This window comes from Panthera leo, chromosome B1 (assembly GCF_018350215.1).
Source record: "Panthera leo isolate Ple1 chromosome B1, P.leo_Ple1_pat1.1, whole genome shotgun sequence".
NCBI classification, from domain to species: domain Eukaryota; kingdom Metazoa; phylum Chordata; class Mammalia; order Carnivora; family Felidae; genus Panthera; species Panthera leo.
In genome coordinates, this window is record NC_056682.1 from 43,117,481 (window position 1) to 43,131,265 (window position 13,785).

The 13,785-nt window shown below is 34.4% G+C and overlaps 1 protein-coding gene across 2 annotated transcripts in view; it reads right to left on the reverse strand.

Moving 5' to 3' along the window:
• LOC122217600 (A disintegrin and metallopeptidase domain 3-like) overlaps positions 1-13,785 on the reverse strand; it is a 137,345-nt gene that overhangs the window by 35,733 nt on the left and 87,827 nt on the right. For both annotated transcript variants that reach the window (XM_042934779.1, XM_042934778.1), the window contains exons 15-17: positions 13,537-13,627; positions 12,829-13,018; positions 3,697-3,783 (exon numbers count right to left, since the gene is read on the reverse strand). In XM_042934779.1, the coding sequence (XP_042790713.1) occupies positions 3,697-3,783; positions 12,829-13,018; positions 13,537-13,627 (368 nt within the window). The remainder of the gene's footprint in view (positions 1-3,696; positions 3,784-12,828; positions 13,019-13,536; positions 13,628-13,785) is intronic.

Consider the following 13,785-nt stretch of genomic DNA (forward strand, 5'->3'; position numbering starts at 1 on the left):
GACCTCGTGGATGAATCGAAAGGGTCACAGCTAATATCATCGTCAATGGGGAAAAAAACTGACAGCCTTTCCCCTAGGGTCAGGAACAAGACAAGGATGTCACTCTCACCATTACTGTTTAACATAGGACTGGAAGGGTTAGCCTCAGCAATTGACAACAGAAAGAAATAAAGGCATACAAATCTGCAAGGAAGAAGTCAAACTTTCACTATTTGCAGACAACATGATACTCTATGTAGAAAACCTGAATGATTCCACCAAAAAATTGTTATAACAAGTACATAAATTCAGCAAAGTCACAGGATAGAAAATCACTGTGCATAAATCTGTTGCATTTCTATACACCAATAGCAAAGAAGCAGAAAGAGAAATCAAGGAATCAATCCCATTTGCAATTGTACCAAAAAACAATAAGACACCTAGGAATAAGTCTAACTAAAGAGGTAAAAGATCTGTACTCTAAAAACTATAGAACACTTGTGAAAGAAATTGAAGAGGACACAAAGAAATGGAAAAGTATTCCATGCTTGTGTACTGGAAGAACAAACATTGTTAAAATATCTATACTACCCAAAGCAATCTACACATTTAACGTAACCTCTATCAAAATAACACCAGCATTTTTCATGGAGCTAAAACAAACAATCCTAAAATTTGTATGGAACCACAAAAGACTCCAGATAGTCAAAGCAATCCTGAAAAAGAAAAACAAAACTGGAGGCATCACAATTCCAGATTTCAAGCTATATTACAAAACTGTAGCCATCAGGACACAATGGTAGTGGCACCAAAAACAGACGTATAGATCAATGGAACAGAATAGAAAACCCAGAAATTGACCCACAATTATATGACAACTAGATTGCCAACTAATCTTTTACAAAATAGTAAAAGTATATTCAATGGAAAAAGTCTCTTCAGCAAATGGTATTGGGAAATCAGACAGCTACATGCAGAAGAATGAAACTGGGCAACACTTTCTTACACCATACACAAAACAAATTCAAAATGGATGAAAGACCTAAATGTGAAACAGGTAACCATCAAAATCCTAAAGGATTTTGAAACCTCTTTGACCTTGGCTGGAGCAACTTCTTACTAGATGCTTCACCAAAGGCAAGGGAAACAAAAATGAACATGAACTATTGGGACTTCAAATAAAAAGCTTGTGCACAGCAAAGGAAACAATCAACAAAACTAAAAGGCAGCCTACAGAATTGGAAAAGATATTTGCAAATTACATATCAGATAAGGGTTAGTATCGAAAATCTATAAAGAACTTATCAGACTCAACACCCAGAAAACAAATAATCCAGTTAAGAAATGGGCAGAAGACATGAATAGACACTCTTCCAAAGACATACAGATGGTCAAAAGACACATGAAAAGATGCCCAGTATCATTCATCATCAGGGAAATACAAATCAAAACCATGATGAAATACCACCTCACACCTGTCAGAATGGCTAAAATTAACAACACAAGAAATAGCAAGTGTTGGTGAGGATGCGGAAAAAGCAGAACACTTTTACACTGTTGGTGGGAATGCAAACTGGTGAAGCCACTCTGGAAAACAATATGAAGGTTCCTCAAAAAGTTAAAAGCAGAACTACTCTATGACCCAGAAATTGCACTAGTAGATATTTACCCAAAGGATACAAAAATACAGATTGAAGGGGGGTCCATGAACCCCAATGTTTTTTATGTTTGTTTTATTTTTTAGAGAGAGAGAGAGCATGAACATGGACAGGCAGAGAAAGAGAGGGAGACAGAGAATCTGAAGCAGACTCTGCTCTGTGAGACCAGAGCCTAATATGGGGCTTAAGCCCACAAACTGTAAGATCATGACCTGAGCTGAGGTCAGATGCTAAACCAACTGAGCCACCTAGGTTCCCCTACACCCCAGTTTTCATAGCATAGCAGCATTATCAACAATAGCCAAACTGTGGAGAGAGCCCAAATGTCCATCGACTTCCATATACAATGGAATATTACTCAGCCATCAAAAAGAATGAAATGTTGCCATTTGCAATGATACAGATGGAGCTAGAATGTATAATGCTAAGTGAAATTAGTCAATCAGAGAAGGACAAATACAATATGGCTTCACTCATTGTGGAATTTAAGAAAGAAAGCAGATAAACATATGGGAAGGGGGTAAAAAAAAGAGAAGAGGGGGAAACAAACCACAAGAGACTCTTAATGATAGAGAACAAACTATGGGTTGAGAGAGACAGGTGGATGGGAGATGGGTGATGGGTACTAAGGAGAGCACTTGTTTTTATGAGCAGTGGGGTTGTACATAAGTGATGAATCACTGAATTCTACTGAAGCCAATATTGCACTGTATGTTAACTAAAATTTAAGTTTAAAGAAAAGAAAAGAAAAAACAGGGGTCAAAAGCAGAACAGAGAATCTAGAAATAGGTTCATGCAAAAATTAAACTTTAAGTAAGAAAGGAAAGAAACAGAAAAGAAACTGTTAATAATAGGACATGTAAGTGATTTTGGAGAAAATTCTGATACTAGTCACACAGCTAGGTCACTTTTTTCCTGGATTATTATATAAAATATGAAGCATTGACATGGCAAGGAGACACTAGCCACAGAGTTAAAGCCAAATGCTGGCTTGAAAAATTTACAAAATTTACAAAATTTCTATACCCTAATAGATAATTTCACAGTGAATGGACAAATAGAGAAATATAAATGGCAAATATGACCACACATACATGCTTAAGAACTTTATTTATTAACTAAATGTGAATTAACAATAGTTTAGCATGTGAGAAGAGATTAAAAAACCTGAGAAGCTAGTCTGGCCAGAATTTCAGAAAATGCACATTTTCATCCATGATAGGTGAGAGCAAAACTGGTACAATATTTCTTAAAAACAAAATATTTCTGAAAATGTAAATGCTGCATAAGTTTGACCGATCTGATTTCATTGCTACCAATTTAAGAAATGAGATAATTGTGCAAAGGTGAGTGTACAACAATGTTCATTGTGCCATTAATAACATTAGTCAAGTAAAAATTTAACATTATCTAAAAGTCCATCAGTAAATGAATTTTCAAATATAGTATGGAGGAAACATACAAGGAAATAAATTGAAGTCAAGTAAACATTGACTAACTTTACATTAGTCAAGTAAAAATTTAACATTATCTAAAAGTCCATCAGTAAATGAATTTTCAAATATAGTATGGAGGAAACATACAAGGAAATAAATTGAAGCCACTAAAGAATAAAAGAGATCTGAATGGACAAGAAACTGCTCTCACAAAAATATGGGTAATACATGTAATATAAGTATATTAAGTGTGTGTTTACATATATATATCAGTACACATACATTCAATTGTAAGCAAAATTTATATAAATATGTATAAAAGTATATTTGTAGTCTTCAACAGCCCATTTCCAAAATTTCACACTCTTAATCTAACATAATAACAGACTGCTTCATTTTGCATTTTTGTACAAAGTTCACAGCTTATTAGCCCATGAGGCCTTTAATAATCTTAACACATAAATCATGTACATAAGTATAAGTAGTGGAATCCATTTCCTTATTTAACTGCAAGTTTCTAAAAGAAATTTCCATATAAAATAATTCTTAACCTTATTACTAGTGGAAAATGCCACTAATGGATTTTAAACACTATATATAAAAATAGAGAAACTATTACATACCCCATGTCCACTGCAATTTTTTACTGAGTCACAATTTGTTTTTACTGGGTTCTCACTTCTTTCTCTACAGACTCCTTTATAACAATACTGAAATGTTAAAACAACCAACAGAAAATATTTAAAGTCAAGAGTTGAGCAATTGTACTTGATACAGAAATTAGATGCAGAAGATAGACACAAATACACATGCAAACACACGCACGCACGCACACACACACCACTCTGGATTTCATGACATCTACTCCTTCTAATAAAAGAAGCTGGGAGTCCAAATGGCATATAATTACTACACATAAAATTTTGAAAATGAGATTCTATTTTTCCCATGAGGGAGCACAGCTGTGAGTTTATTGATACTAATTGGTGTAAGAACAAAAACAGCCAATTTGTACTATTTGTAATGAGCTAGGATCTGGCTTTGCATTTTCTATGCATTTTTATAGTATATACTCAGATTGACCCCGTAAAAGAGATGTTTTTATCCTCATTTAAAATGTTTACTTATTTATTTTTGAAAGAGAGAGCACAAGCGGGGTAGGGGCACAGAGAGAGAGAGACACAGAATCTGAAGCAGGCTCCAGGCTCCGAGAGCATAGAGCCTGATGCCAGGCTGGAACCCACAAACCGCGAGATCATGACCTGAGCTGAAGTTGGATGCTTAACCAACTGAGTCACCCAGGGGCTCCATCCTCATTTTATATTTGAAAAAATAAATGTGCTGTTTTGGGGACATGCATAAGTTATTGATAGAGCCAATACTCAGTGCAGGAACTACTTTAGTCACAGAGCCTCATATTGATCAATGCTAAATATCAGTGTTCTTATAATTTTTATATTTATTTCCAACTTTAATGACAATATCTCGTCTTTTACATTTGCACCGTGTTCTAGAGAAAGTTATTTAATCCCTCCGTGCCTCAGCTTATCCAACTTCGAATTTGGAACAGCAATTGATAACCCAAATTTATTCAAATGTAGGTTATAAGGATGAAATAATTTGTTGGACACACATAGTAAATGCTCACTAAACACAAGATACTTTTTAAATTATTTGTTTATTTACCTCATTTTCATGTGGACTTTAAGTGCTTATTCCTCTATCCAGATTTTAATTTAATTTTAATATCTTTAGGGAAGTCAGTAAAAATTATCTGTCGGTTTTTCTCAGGTTATCTGATAGAATATACATTGTATGATGAATAGTCTTAAAAATCATTATTTTCTATCACCATTAACCAATCATAAAGGATAGAATATCAGTTGTTCAGTAACTGGAAGTGCTCTGATGAAGCCAGCAAGAATAACAAAATTTTGTACAAACCAGCATTACCTGTGCACAAATCATTTTCATTCTAGTGCTCCTTAAACATTGCCATTGAGGCAATAATAACTAGTCATATTTCATTGGGTTGTCTTTAGGGGGAAAAGTCAGGAAAAGTTAAGACCCATGCTTCTGATACAATTTCCTTCAAGTAAACGGATCAATTTGCAGCTGGCTCTTTTGTCATGACAGCAAAAACAAGAGACGCTACAAAAGTAGCTAGGCCTGAGCAATGGTTGAGATGATGTTTTGAATATAAACTAATATATAAGACTTCCTTCTTTGAACAAGAGACACAAACAGTGTCCCAGAAGCAGCCATACCATGTTTCAAAGAAAAGAAAAAACAATATAAGAAAAAACATATTTCCTAAAGAGAAATGCCTGGATTATATAAGCATATCTTTGTAGAGTCCCAGGTAAGAAAAAGGGAGTTAATTTTATTCATCAATTCATTGATTAGCTTATCTAGTTTTGGACATTTAAATGTCCCAAACATATCCCTTTTCAAGTTTGAAATGAATGTGCTGAGATATGTTCATCTTCCCTGGCCTATGTATGTGAACTAGAATCACTTCTCCTGTTCTAAGCCTTATAAATAAAAAAATCAGAAAGCTTTCTATCATATCCAATATTAAGCAAACTTGCATTGCTGGAATATGCCTATCTCCATGCAGTATACTCTTCACCCAGTATATAACAGTATTCAATATATGAGTGTTTTATTTAAAATTTCGTTATGATTAATAAAGAAGATGTACTTTTCTTCTAGATGTACTTTCTATTAGATGTTAATAAATAAAGTCTCCCTCCTCTCCCTCTTTCTTTTTATCTATCAAGATAATTTTTACAAAGGACCCACATTTAGTGAGAGTAAGATAAAGAAGTCTTTCCTTTCCAACCACTCTGAAATCAACTGAACAAGGAAGAGTAACACATAAAATAAAGTATATCTTGGATGAATTTTTTAAATAGCCACAGAAAAACTCCACATCAAATTCACTCACAACAGCTCCCCTTTTCCTAATTAATGTGAGTAAAGGAGTATCAGAAAGAGGCAATTTGAAGATAAAAGATTTAAGAACTTCCTGGGATTTTGAAATAAAATGAAGGCCCTGGTGGATAAAATGAGGCGAGGAAGCAACATCATCAAATACAATGGTAAAGGAGAGACCCTGGTTGATCAACCTTGAATGCTCTGGAGGAACTGCAGCCTGAGTAAGAAGGAACAGGAGAGGAAGAGTCAAAAAGGCAGGTAGGGAAGGGTGGCTAAAATGCAGAATTATCAATGGAAATCTGTCCTCAAAACCACAGAAGTAGTTAGCTTTCATATTCACTACTCACCTCTCCTTTCTCTCAGTTACAAAATTTAGTCGACACAACACTTTTATTCCAAAGGAGAAAGTTTAGAAAGGTATTTTGTTTTCTAAAGCAACTGAATTAATGGTGACTACAGAATTGGGGCTTTTCAAATGGTTTGTCCTCTAGAAGAGTGCCATCCAATGCAGTATCATGGCCTAAAAGCCAGTTTCCACAATGAAGACTGTCATGTGACAAACCCCTGTCACATGGAAAAGGCTGCCAATTAGGTTTTTTTTTTTTTATTAGCAATAGTGTGAGAGTAAAAAGTCACACCAGTTTAAAGCTCCTACTGAACCAAATAGGGAGAAACTTTCTTCCTCCCTCACTTCCCCCCTTCCCTTCACTTCCCTTCCTTCCATTTCCTTCCTCCCTCACTCCTTTTTTTGTTTTCCCCACATGGGGACATTGGCCAGTTGGGCATAGGCTAATGATCAGACTTTCCCAGGAGAGAATCACTGCTGGAGAGATGAGTGAATTGATCTGTAAAGCTTTAAGCAGTCATACGGCTGGTGGGACAAATCAGCACAGTAATCTGTGGCATTTGTATATCTCGTTCCCATATGGTCTCATTTCAGTTCTTGTCATTGTAATTGTATTTTCCCTGAAGGTAAGATGTTGTTTCACTCTCACTACTTTTAAGATTCTTTGTCTTAATTTTCATAAATTTAATTATGCTGTATCCAACTGTGAATTTTACTAGGTTCATCCTATATGACATTCTTTCAGCTTCATGCATTTTTAGGCTTATGCCTTTTGGCAAATCTGGAAACTTTCCAGGCATTATTTCCTCATATACTTTTCCATTCTTAAATTCTTTCTCTTATTCTTCTAGAATGACAATATCATGGATATTATATCTTTTGCTATAATGTCACACATCCCTGAGGCTCTATTCATTTTTTTTTTCAGTGTACTTTCTGTTATTCAGATTGGGTATTTTCTATGGTTCTATCCTCAGCTTTACTGATTCTTACCCTGCCACCTTCATTCTGCTCCTGAGCCTATCACCGAGTTTTATAAATTATTATTTTTTAAGTTTATTTATTTTGAGAGAGACAGAAATATTTATTTGTGAGTGGGGGAGGGACAGATAGGGAGAGAGAGAGAATCCCAAGCAGGCTCTGCTCTGTCAGCACAGTTCGATGCGGGGCTCAAACTAACAAAATTGTGAGATCATGACCTGAGCTGAAACCAAGAGTCATACACTCAACCAACTGAGCCACCCAGGTGCCCGTATAACTTTTTTTTTTATTTCTAAAATTTCCAGTTGGTTCTTTTTTATATCTTCTCTGTGTGTGCTAGAACTTTCTATCGTTCCATTAGTAGTTTCAAGAGCATGTTTGTAATTGCTCTTGAAATACGCTAATGATGGCTGCTTTACATTCTTTAAAGTATATTGGTGTAATCTTGGTGTTATGATGTTAGTGTTTTTTTCTCTTTCAAATTGAGATTTTCTTGGTTCTTGGTATTAAGACTGATTTTTTATTGAAACCTAGATATTTTGAGTATTATGCGATTCTGAATCCTGTTTAAACCTGTTTTAGCAGTTCTCTGTTAGAGTTCTAGACAAGGGACAAGGGATATTACCTGAGATGAGAGGGCCTCCTAATTACTACAAGGTCAGGGAAAGACAGACACCAGTAGGCTTCTCTTCATACCACCCTGGTTAGAGTGAAGGTATGACCACAATTCTTTCTATGTTGTGTGGTTGAAGTAGAGCAGTTATTATTTAAAAGTATACTGTTTGCTTGACTGCCCCTTTGGATAAAGAAGTCAGGCTTTCCTTGATGACTCTTTTTTGTCAGTTCCATTTGGCACTTCTGAGTTGCTAGCTTTTCTGACACCCAGGTTGCAATATATGAGGCAAAAATGAAAGGAAACTCACTGCTGTGTTGTTCCTTGGGTTCCGAAGTCCCTACCTAGTCTTGCCTTTCTCTCTTCAGCTTTCACAGTATTATGTTAGCTTTACATATAAAATTGTTTTTAACTGTACACAATAGAAAAGTATGTATAGTACATCATTCTGGAACCCCAAATCTCTACCTGTAATTTTTAATCATCACATAATACATTTATCAATATTTTCCTTTATATTTAACTCATTTTGTAGCATTTAAGAAATCTTTGAGTATATCAGACCCTAAGCTTTCTCTGAGGTATTTATTAAAACATTTTGATCTGCAGTTCCTCTGAAATAATATTTTCTATTTTAGTCTAGATATCAGTTTATCATCATACCAATATTGCAATGCTTTAATTATTTTAACTTTACAATAAATCTTGATATTTGGTAGTATGAATTTCCAGTTTCCATTTTCTTCTTTAAAATTACATTCACAATTTGTTATTTGGGTATTGAGTTTGGTGAGTTCTTTATAGATTTTGGATACTAACCCTTTATCCCACATGTCATTTGCAAATATCTTCTCCTATTCCACCGGTTGGCTTTTTTTGTTGATTGTTTCCTTCACTGTGCAGAAGCTTTTTATTTTGATGAGGTTCCAGTAGTTCATTTTTGCTTTTGTTTCCCTTGCCTCCGGAGACATATTTAGTAAGAAGTCACTGTGACTGAGGCCAAAGTGTTTGTTGCCTGTTTCCTCTAGGGTTTTGATGGTTTCCTGTCTTACATTTAGGTCTTTCATCCATTTTGAGTTTATTTTTGTGTATGGTATAAGAAAGTGGTCCAGGTTTATTCTTTTGAATGGATAAAGAAGATACGATGTATATACATACAGTGGTATATTACTCAGTGATCAAAAAGAATGAAATCTTGCCTTTTGCAACAATGTGGATGGAACTAGAATGTATTATGCAAAGCAAAATTAACCAAAAAAAAAAGACAAATATCATATGATTACACTCATATGTGGAATTTAAGAAACAAAACAGATGAATATAGGAGAACAGAAGGAAAAGTAGGATAAAAACAGAGAGGGAGGCAAACCATAAAAAGCTTTTAAAGACAGAGAGCAAACTGAGGGGTGTTGGAGGGGTGTTGGGCAGGGGGATGGGCTAAATGGGTGATGGGCATTAAGGAGGGCACTTATTAGGAAGAGTACTTGGTGTTATATTTAAGTGATGAATCACTAAATTCTACTGAAACCATTATTACACTATATGTTAACGCACTTGGATTTAAATTTTTAAAAAAATTAGTGACCATTTTGTATTTCTGCCCTTTGCATTTGCATATAAACCTTTAAGTCAGTTTTCAATTTTCAACAACAATGCATCCCCTCCTCCACCAAAAAAATAAATAAATAAAAGCAAAACCAAAAACAAAAATCTGGAGTTTGATTTTTGATGGTATCATTTTCATTAATTCATTTTGAGAACATTGACATCATAACAATATTAAGTCTTAAAAATAAATGAGGATGGCTTATCCCTCTATTATGTAGATCTTCTCTGTCTAGTAATGCTTTGCACTACTTTGCAATTGTCAATGTAGAAGCTGTCTTGCGTGTCTTTTATTTTAGTCTCCCTAGGTTATAAATGCCTTTAAATGCTATCAATGTCACAATATCATGATGCTAAGACTCTTTATAAAAATTTCATTTTTTACCATTGTAAAGCTATAAAGACATAAAGTCACAGGGCTGCTACAATTTCGGCTTGTGAAGGAACAGCAAGACAACTTAAGCCAAAAAAACAATATTTAGTAAAAATCACAAACCACAGAACTTCCATGTGCAATCCAAACAGTACAAATGCATGTTTTGTAGGTTTTTCCCTGACTTCTCACTCACTATATTGGAAATATATATCCACGTAACTAACAATTATTTACAAATGTCACTGGATAAATATAGTATACTGTAATTTGTCTGGCCAACCTACAATTGGGTGTTTAATGTGTCTTCATTTTATTCTCTATTGTAACTCACATCATAATTGCTCTATACAAATGTATATTTCTTATATCTAAAAATTAATTTATGATTACATTAGAAATAGCTTAAAAAGTATGTTAATATATTAATCTTTACACATTTCTAAATCACTTTCTAGAAAGCAGATGCTAATTTATACTAGGTTTAAGATGATAGTAAGGTATGCTTCTCACCATCAAATATTATTCTCAATGCCCAAATAACACAAAAATAATGGTTACATATTCACTTACTTTGTATTTACTTAATCACAAGTTAGGTAGAACTTTTTCATGTTTCTTAGTCATATGTTCAATTTCATGAAAATTTTTTTGCTCTGATCTGTATCAGTGTGTGTGCATGTGTGTGCATGCACACATATACATAATATACACATATATTGTGATATACATATATATTATGTGATGTTTTCTCTGATACCAACTGGGTGTCCCACAATTCCATATAAGTCAATTCTGACACTATTTGGAGTTAAAATCCGATTGCACAACTTGAAAGGTTCAATGCCACAAGACTGCCCCCATTTCAGATACCAGATGCAAATCCCACACCATCCACACTTTTGACCAACTGGCTATAAATTGGAGACTCCCATGGCCCCCTCCTCAGGTTTGCTAATTTGCTCATTTGGCTCACAGAACTCAGGAAAACACTTTACTTATGTTTACCAGTTTATTACAAAGGATACAACTCAGCAACAGCTAAATGGAAGAAATATAGAGTGCAAGATATATTGGGAGTGAAGGGGCAAGGGGGAAGTCATAGTTTCCATAACATCTCCAAACATCTCATCATTGCAGCAAGTTGATTTTTTCCTCAGTTTAAAAAGTCTCTAAATCTCAATGTTCAAAAGTTTTTATAAAGTTCAAACTCTAGCCACACCACTTTCCTTTCTGAAGGTCTGTGAGTGAGGCTAAAAGTTTAAACTCTAGTCATTTGGTCTTTCTGGTAACCAACCCCATCCTGAACCAGTCTAGAAACCCACCCTAAGCCACCTCATTAGCATAAACTCAGGTTTCATTGGGAGGGGATGAATAACAAAAAACATTCCTACCACACAGGAAATTCTAAGGGGATTTAGATGCTCCATGCCAGAAACCAGGGACAAAGACCAAATTATACCACACACACAGACACACACACACACACACACCATTTTAGTGTGTATTAATGAAAGATTAAATTAGTTAATGAATTTACGCATTTGCTCTGTCATATTTATTGTAAATTATTTTTTCAGTTTAGATTATCTTTGAAAGGATGACATATTATTTTTATTGTAGTCAGTACTAGTATCTTTCTTTGTAATACCTCATTTTTATGTCAGAATATCTTTTCTCATTCTGAGATGATTACTAGTCACTTCCATTTTCCTCTGAATTTTCATTTCTTAAAATATTATATATTAATGCAAATATTTTAATAAAATGTGAGGTAATTGTTTACTTTTTTCCTTTGGTCAACTATTTTTTTAAACTTTTTATTTATTTATTTTGAAAGAGAGCAAGAGAGTGTGAGCATGGGAGAGGCAGAGAGTGAGGGAGAGGGGGAATCCCAAGCAGTCTCCACACTGTCAGCACAAAGCCCAGTGCAGGTCTCAATCCCACAAATCATGAGATCATGACCTAAGCTGAAACCAAGAGTCACACACTTAACCAACTGAGCCACCCAGGCACCCCAGTCAACTAATTTTTTAATGGTACCAATTTAAAAATCTTTTATTCTGTTTCTCAAAATTTTTAAGAAAAAATAAACAAAGCTTAAACTCTGTTTTATTTTTGTGTCTTGTGGGAAGACCAAATTTTATATATGTATGTATATATGTGTGTGTGTGTGTGTGTATATATATATATATATATATATATATATACACATGTATATATGTGTGTGTATATATATATATGTATATATGTATGTGTATATATATGTGTACATGTATATATATACTTGATATGTATATCAAACTTATTCCCCTTGTCAATTACAGAAAGATCAAATTCTTGGCTTGGCTTTTTTTTTTTTTTTTTTTTTGCTTTTCTTTGTTGTTCTTAGGTTGTTCTGACTTACTTTTTTGGCGTATTATCTGATTCTTTTTTGTTCTTTGTTCACACAAATTTTTGCAGATTAGATCCTGGACTAACAAAGAGGCTTAGATTCTTAAGTATGAAAAAACAAGTTTAAATATCTACAGCAAAACTTATAATAAAAGAATGACAGATAATGAAGCAAGCATTCCTTTGACTAAAAGAAATTCTGTCCTTCCAATCTTAAGATCATGATACAGTAACCAAAATTTGTAACATTATTTATAAATGAAAAATTTGGAATCTCCCTCTCTCTCTCTGTCTCTCTCTCCAGGAGGAACTGCTTGATATCTCAGTGAAGATTCAGTTTGTCCAGGGAGGAAGTGAGTTCAGGGTCTTCCCAGACTACCATGTTGGACCTCATCCTTCCTTATATCTCTCACTTTTTTTCTTTCTCATGAACAAACACATTCATACACAGATACTCAGACACACAAACATCGTATATGGAACAAAGTAAAATTTTTATTTACCTTATTTTGACCACATATTGTGCCATTATGCACTTGAGTAAAATCATACTCTGAAGATTGTGTTTCATTTCTCAAATATGCTGACAAACATATATGGCCTCCAAGGTAAGTATATTGAACATTAAAAGTTTTTACTGGTACTATCTGTGAATGTGTCCAGTGACAAACTATCTTTCCACAAAGGATATGCCTGGCAATATAAGGCAAAAAAAGGTTGCTCATATGTCTCTTAGGAACACAATATATTAAATCATTAACAATTCAAAACATGAAGATAATTCAAAATGTTATTCAGATAACACCAAAGTTATTCAGAACATATGAAGTATGACAAATAAATTTATCTGTATATACTAGGTTCATCTCTCATTTATATTAACTTATTTTTGCATGCGCGCGCACACACACACACACACACACACACACACACACACAAACATGCATTTAAAAAAGTATAGTAGTCTTGGGCGCCTGAGTGGCTTAGTCAGTTGGGCGGCCAACTTCCACTCAGGTCATGATCTCATGGTTCATGGGTTCAGGCCCCGCGTCAGTCTCTGTGCTGACAGCTCTGAGCCTAGAGCCTGTTTTGGATTCTGTGTCTCCCTCTCACTTCCACCCCCCTCCCCACTCATGATCTATCTCTCTCTCTGTGCAAAAAGTAAATAAACATTAAAAAAATTTTTTAAGTATAGTAGTCTAAATACACACCGAAAATTGCAACCATGTTTGGCACAGTTTCCAAATTGATCTGCGTGAAAATTCACTTCTTGCGCACATAGATAAGTAGAAACTTTAGCAACTGAAAATATAAATAGTTACAATTACTAACCTTAAAAAAACAAAAGTGGTAAATTAATATAGAAACATCTGGACAACAGCAGTGCCCAGTAAGTGTCATCTACTAGAATTTTTTAGTGTCATCTACTGGCTACACAAGAAGGAGAAACACTAAAAACT